Raw genomic sequence first — 7330 nt, 5'->3', positions numbered from 1 at the left:
CCTTATAAATCCTGTACAACCATTGCCGTTTTATACATGAAAAAAAATACTTTTCCACAATCTTTTTCCTCCATTTTCTTTCCCGCCATCTTCTTTGCCGCCATTTTCTTTCCCACCATTCTCTCCTGCCACACTAAGGAGTGTTGCATCGACGGAGGATGACTATGATGCCTTCATGTGGAGTGTGAAACACTGTGTGAGAGAATTCAGAAGTGTGAAACACTCTCCGATGATGATGACGAAGCTACAAACACTTATGAGTTCTCTCAGACAGTGTTTCACACTCTACCAGCAGCACCGACGCAGGAGACACAAACCGTGTCAGACTATGTTGTCTACGGTCGTGGACAACATGAGGCTCGTTTTATAAGTTGAGAAGTGAAGATGGCGGGAAAGAAGATGGCGGGAGAGAATGGCGGGAAAGAAAATAGCGGGAAAGAAAATGGCGGGAGAGAATGGCAGGAAATAAAATGGCGGGAGAAAATGGAGGGAGAGAATGGCGGCAAATAAAATGACGGGAAAGAAAATGGCAGGAGAAAATGGAGGCAAAGAATGGCGGGAGAGAATGGCGACAAAGAATGGCGGGAGAAAATGGCGGCAAAGAAAATAGCGGGAGAAAATGGAGGGAAAGAACGACGGGAAAGAAAATGGAGGATAAAAGAAATAAAATACAAAAAATACTACAAATAAAATATCTACTAATAACTTAACAAAAACTAAAAGGATATGTCAAAAAATAAAGAAAACAATTAAAAGCAATTAAAATTAAAAGAAATAGCACAAAACCTATAAAACACTAAAACAGAACTGTTTTCGTGAAAACCTAATTTTAAATAATCCTAAAATTCACCAATTAATTACTACTGATAAGCAAAGTCACAAAGAACCAGTAGCAAAAAGAATACTCCTAGATCAAATTATAGGCAATCTAGTGATTTGAGCAAATTCATAAAAATTCAAATTTAAACTTTCAAATCTAGTCAAACTTGATATCTACAGAAACTTCATAAAATTTCTAATCTAATGCAAAAAGAATCAAATTAAAATACTAAAAATCCTAATTGATATGAATTTTCTAAAACAGTAGGGCCGGTGTTGGCCGAAGAGGGACTCTTCCTTTTTGGCCAGCGGTTGGCCGAAAAGTCCCTCTTCGGCCAATGGTAGGCCGAAAAGTCCCTCTTCGGCCAACAGGAGGCCGACAAGGTGATACTTTTGATTTTTCTGCATTAAGGTGTATAGTTTCTGAATTTGCTATAAAAATCATCATAGTTTCAAAAAAAAGTCCAAATATCAATCATGTATCTGAAACCATGGACTTGAGCAATGCTACATTCTCCTACTCCCTCATGTTTGTTCGGACATAAAACTTCATTAAAATCCCCTGTAGAGAGCCAAGGGAGATCACTCGAACTGCATATGTCTTTCATCATGTCTCAGGTTTGATGTCGTAAGTGGGTCTGAGCTTCACCATAAACACACGTAAGCCTCCATGGGTCTTTCCCGGTCTCCTTGATTGCGCAATCTACATGATACATTGAGTAACCCAAAAATCCAAGATTATTGATTTATTCCAAAAAAAAACTCCTAAGCCACCACTTCTACCATTACTACTATGGCATAACCATGATCATACCCTTGCATACTCGCTAAACCTTCAAACCTTGCCCTCTCAATTTTAGTTTCAATAATACAAAGCACGCTAGGGTAAATCTACTCACAAAATTGCGAAGCTGTCGAATTATCGTGGCTTTGCCCGCACCGCGACAATTCCAAACGATGATACTCATTATGCCCGGCGACCTCCAAGTTATAGGACACCATTTTTTGCATCTGAATTCTTGTTAAGTGCAACACCATTATGTGCAGGAAGCTTAGCATTCCCCGTGGTTATCTTCGCCCTCTTTGGAACCTGCTTTGAGCTCGGGCTGGGAGGAACTGTAGGTGGGGGTAGCAACAGCATCTTATTCCCTCCAATAGAACTCGCAGCAACCGCTAGTACAAGAGCTACTGAAAGATCTCCAACTGCAAATGTAAGACCGTTCTCTACCTAGTTGTGTTTTCTGCCACGTTCAATGTCTTCCATCTTAGCGCCGGGGTCCTCGTAAACTTATGCATAACCACTTCAACGATCCTATTTGGTGACGCATGGCCGATCCTATTTGGTGACGCATGGCGGAACCTATTTGGTGGTAATCCTTGAAGTAGAACCCACAATGATCGTAAACCTCCGAGGATCTTATTTGGCGACGCATGGCAGATCCTATTTGGCGCGTAGGTCGCCAAATAGCGACCAAACGCGCACCCCCACTCCCCGCTACTTGCACGTAAGCCGGCTTAACTAGTTCATTTCAAGTTTTCGAAAGGTTCTAGAACCTTCCCAAACTATTTTTTTCTTGTGTTTTTCCATTTACATTCTTTCCTTTTTTCTATTTTCATTTTTTCCTTTCTTTCTTGATTTTATTTTTATGTTCTTTTTTATTTTATTTATTTTGAAAACGTCCCTCTAAATTTTAATTCATAAACATTTTTCAAAATTGTCAACTTATAAAAATTATGAACATTTTTTATATCACGACCATTTTTTTTAAAATCGTGAATATTTTCAAATTCGTCAACAGTTTTTAAATTCAGGAACATTTTGTAAAAATTGTGAAAAAATATCAAACTATGAACAATTTTCTGAATTCGAGAACATTTTCTGAAATTGTGAAAAAAAAACTCAAACTCACGAACTTTTTTTTGAATCAATGCACACTTTTTGTATGGAAGATTAGTTTTTTGAAATTTTGGAACAATGTTTGAAATTCAGTTTTTTACGAGCATTTTTGGAGTTCATGAACATTTTTTTACTCAACGAACATTTCTTATCGATGATTTTGTTTGAAATTTGGTGTCAATTTTTGAAATTTACAAACATTTTTTGAATTTCTTGAACATTTTCTGAAGTTTCGAATATTTGTTAAAATTAATGAAGAATATTTAAATATGCAACCTTTTTTAAAATGCTGAACATTTTTTGATTTCCTACACTTTCTTTTAAATATTTTTAACATGTTTTGAATATTTGAATATATTTTCAAACCATGTACATTTTCTGTATTCATGAACATTTTATGATTTCCCAAACTATTTTCGAATTCATGAACATTTTACGATTTATTGAACATTTGTTTTTCAAGACTCACATTTTTTGAAAATCTAGAACTGTTTTGAAATCATGAATTATTTTAAAGAAGAAAAGGATGGAAACAGAAAAGAAACATCGAAATAGAATCACGGGCATTCCACCATGCACACGGGTCGACCCAAAATGGTGTTTGGGCTACACGTTTGGCGCTTTCACGGAATAGGAGATCCTACATATGTTCAGAACTAGGGTAGCCGCCGCCACCAGGGAATATTTTGTCCCCTTGTCTCTGGCTACTATCTTGGCGCTGAGAGGTGGGGATCCTCGCACCTTCAAGAGTTTTATGTTTTTCGTCATCATCTAGTGATCGTTTTTTATGAGAATAAATTTATTCTCGCTCTTTTGGCGGTGCCATAAGATTAGAAAGTTTCCTGTCATCGGAGATCCGACTATTCGGGTCTAATGAGTTTATGTTGGTGTGTCAAAGTATTTTTGATGGTTTGATTTTTTGTGAAACTGAAATCTTTCATCGACATCATGATAAAAATATTGTGATCAGAAGGCCTGCACTTCTAGCGGATCATCCCGGGCTAAGTACGTTCATCGATCAAGGCTTCCCATCTTTTTAGTTGGGCAACTCAAGTCGGTTTTAAAAACCATTATTGATAATGTTTGTGTGGGTGAAAGAGTGACAACATCGTTGCTCCAATTGAATTGTAGTCGCTTTACTGAAGTCTTTGGAGTATTTTCTCTAGCAAAGATTAATACCGCGAAAAGGTGTTATCCAGAGATTTAATTGCAATTCTTAGTCATAGAAGTTATTTTATATTTTCTTGGATTTTAGATCTAAATTAGCGTGCCTGTTATGAGTATGAATAAAATTAAACATGTTTCTCAAAAAACATATGTTTAGAAAATGCAGAAAAAATACAAAGACTTTGCGCCTGCATATGTCATCCATATGTTCAAAAACAGGATTTTTTTTACTTTTGTTGAATTTGCGAAAGTTTTCTTTTTAATTCAACCATTGACAGGCCAATTGGTCAATCATGGACCATTGAACCAGACGAACTGGTGCGCCTGGGCGAGCCATTGGTGGAAATCACTAATTGAGAAATACTTCTTCCAAAGATCACTTCTACCTCCCCAAGTTGCGACAAGTGGCGCGCTGCATATGCGCCACTTTTGCAACCTTGGAGTTTTCTCTTTTCTCATACACTCGTTTATTCAAAACGATTTATCTCTTAAAAAGTGTGTCCAAATCTCGAACCGTTTTCAATGTTGGATTTATCGCGCCGAGATCTTCAAATCTAGATCCTATGTTGATAGGTTTTGACGAGCTTTTTGTTTCAAAGAAAACCAGACGAAAAGACCAGACCGGGAGCAGTTTTTTCCCTTTCCGGAAGCCGTTTCCAAGAGGCATGGCCGTGCCTCTTGTGGAAGCAAAATCATGCCTCTCGCGGAAGCAAAACCGTGCTTTTCACGAAAAAAAACATGTTTTTTCCCGTTTCCGAAAGGCACGACCGTGCCTCTCGCGGAAGCAAAACCATGCCTCTCACGAAAGAAAATAAAAAGGGAGAACGTGTTTTTTTCCTTTCCGAGAGGCTCTCTCGCGGAAGCAAAACTATGCCTCTCGCGGAATAAAAAAAATGCATTTTTTTGTTTCCGAGAGGCATGGCCGTGCTTCCCGCGGAAGCAAAACCACCCCTCTCGCGGGAAAACGTGTTTTTTCGCGTAAAAATGTTTTTTTTAAATTGGTCCAAAAGCTAAGAAAGACCGGTGAAAACCGAAAAGCCGGAAAAATAAAAAAAAACCATTTAAAAAGCCAAAAACTTGTAAAAAAATAAAAAATTTAAAGGAAGCGCCCATAATGCGACACGTGACGGTGACTGAGCGCCAAATGGCACGCTCTCAGCCCATCCCAAGTGAAAGGCTAGGAACGAGCGCACGCTTGAGTGGGCTGGCCATTTATGCTTGTGCGTCGGAGATTTTGCAACTAATTTTTGTTTGTAGGGAAGATTTTGCAACTAGATGGCTGGGCTGACTCCTAAATAAAATTTACTAGATGGCTGGGCCTTAGACTGGTCAACAACCCGGCCAACACTACTTCAGGGCTACTACTTCAGGTCTCACGCAACAAATTGTCTATCATAAAAAAATGAATTTTTTTGAATTTTCTAGTATTTGTTTTGATTTTTTTCGTCAGCGATGCAGATGAGCTTGTGTGCAGAGATGGATTTTCGTATGCATATGTTCAGAAAATGCAGAAAAGAATGCAAGACTTGCAGTTGCAGCAGAAATCTAATTTCAACAGGCATCCACGGATCAAACAAGAAATAATACCCTTTTTCACTCAGAGGCCAGAAGGTAAGGTCGGGCAAAAAAGCGTGCAGCTAAATTGTTCAGAACAAATCCCGAAACGTGGGGAGCTTCATCTCCCCCTCGGTGCTGACCGGGATGGTGAAGGTGCCGATGACGGGGAGGTCGATGGTGATCCCGACCTCCAACACGTAGTCGATGTCCCAGTCCCCGCTCAGATCCTTCATCAGTGACATGACGAAGTCGTAGGGCACATTCACCGGCAGCTCCAGCTTGGTGGTGCCGCTCGCGCCGATCCACCCGGGGTCAGGCATCGTGCCTGATGCTATGACGCTAGAATCACGCGAGAAACCATGACATATAAGGCTGTGCCCAAAGATGATTGATCGATGACCATGCAAGATGATCGAGCGTACGAACTTTCCGTCGCTCTTGAACGTGTAGGTGAGCTCGCAGATGGGGATGCGGTACGAGTAGGGGTTGCTGACGTCGACGTGGCTGTGGAGCGCCACGCCCTCGCGGCTGATGCTCTTGAACGAGACCCGCTCTAGCGAAGCCTCGGGTTTGGGCATCTGCGCGATCTTCTCCGTCACGAACCCCTTGGCCTTGCCCACCAGGCTCGCCATCACCCCTCCTCCTCCTACGTCCCGCGTCTGCTCATCATCCTCTCCGTCTTGTTCTGCCGTCGTCGCGTCGTCGTCCTCTCCCGTGCCCATTCTTGGTGGCTGGATGGAATCAACGGCCGGTTCTTACGTCGCACGCGCGTCCCGGAGGCTTGCAGGTGGACGGACGGAGAGGGGAATGAGCGGCGCGGAGAGGAACCGAGGAGAGGAAGCCGCGCGCGTTTGCGCCTGCGCTTTGTCATGCGATGCCGAGAACGCGGGTGGCGTCCGCGCCGGGCGAGGTGACTCACCGAGATGTGGGTGCATGGGGCGCTACGGTCCCACGTGCAGTGAAGCGTGCAACGCCGAATTCACAGTGGTACCATGTGCAATGCGTTCGATTTGTCTAACTCCACTGGGGATCCATGGATCGGTCCATCGAGTCTTTCGAATGATCTGATTCTTACAGCATCTACAGCCGCTGCAAATCCAATCCGAGCCCTCAAACGCACACGGACGCGTCCGGCTTCCGAACACTAACCGGGCATTTTGCAAATCCTGTCCGTGTATCTCATATCCGGTACCCTATATCCATATTAATCATGCAACATACAAGTAAACAACATAGATTATCAAACATACATAAAAATCGAATATAGAAATACACATTCGGATCATCAAAAGATCACCAACAGATCTACAAAAGATCGGCAAAGTTCACATAATTCACATAAACGACGTACAAGTTTAAACTAGATTACTAAAAACTTGGAATTAAAGACGGAGACGGCGGAGCTTTACCACTTCCTTGCTGGCCCTTTGCCCTTTCGGTCATCGGTGTAGCTGTAGGCGTTGGCGGCTGGTGGAGGATCGTCCGAGTCGACAGACGAGGAGCCGTGGTCGTCGTCGGAGGTGCCGGAGAGGATGATGAGCCCTGTCAACCACCGGACGGCCCTGTCATGCTGCCTCTTGAGCTTCGCAAGCCGAGCCGCCTTCGCCGCCTCGCACTCGGACTGCTCAATGGCAATCTGGAGCGCCTTGGCGTTCTTCCGGCGGAGTCGCCGCGCGTCCGTCTCCGCGGTCGTAAGCGACCAGCGGTAGACCCAATCGAGGCGCCGCGCGTCCTCGTCCTTCCCGCCGCCTCTCATGGCGGCCGGCGCGCGCCTCTAATTCCGTTGTGCGCGTCCGGGCCGGCGGGGCAAGCACAAGCATCCCCCGCTGCCCACGTGGGGGAGGACCAGCAGCCGGCGCGGCAGGGGACGGTGTAGTGGAGGCTCGGATT

The 7330-nt window shown here is 43.3% G+C and overlaps 1 protein-coding gene across 1 annotated transcript; it reads right to left on the bottom strand.

The window, feature by feature from the left end:
* Positions 1-5451: 5451 nt before the first annotated feature.
* Positions 5452-6314, bottom strand: LOC123074541 (late embryogenesis abundant protein Lea14-A). The gene is made up of 2 exons (XM_044497347.1): positions 5867-6314; positions 5452-5779 (listed from the first exon to the last, which is right to left on the bottom strand). The coding sequence occupies exons 1-2, from the start codon at positions 6160-6162 to the stop codon at positions 5530-5532; spliced, it is 546 nt and encodes a 181-aa protein (XP_044353282.1). The 5' UTR covers positions 6163-6314; the 3' UTR covers positions 5452-5529.
* Positions 6315-7330: the final 1016 nt, after the last annotated feature.

The sequence above is a fragment of the Triticum aestivum genome, chromosome 3D (assembly GCF_018294505.1).
Source record: "Triticum aestivum cultivar Chinese Spring chromosome 3D, IWGSC CS RefSeq v2.1, whole genome shotgun sequence".
Taxonomy (NCBI): Eukaryota; Viridiplantae; Streptophyta; class Magnoliopsida; order Poales; family Poaceae; genus Triticum; species Triticum aestivum.
The sequence above is the reverse complement of the archived record's forward strand: the minus strand, read 5'-3'. Positions and strand labels throughout refer to the sequence as shown.

Bases quoted from the DNA above. Each gene is read 5' to 3' on its own strand.
- LOC123074541 (XM_044497347.1), bottom strand. From the start codon at position 6,162: ATGGGCACGGGAGAGGACGACGACGCGACGACGGCAGAACAAGACGGA. The intron at 5,780-5,866 runs GTTCGTACGCTC...GCGTGATTCTAG, and splicing joins ACGTTCAAGAGCGACGGAAA to CGTCATAGCATCAGGCACGA.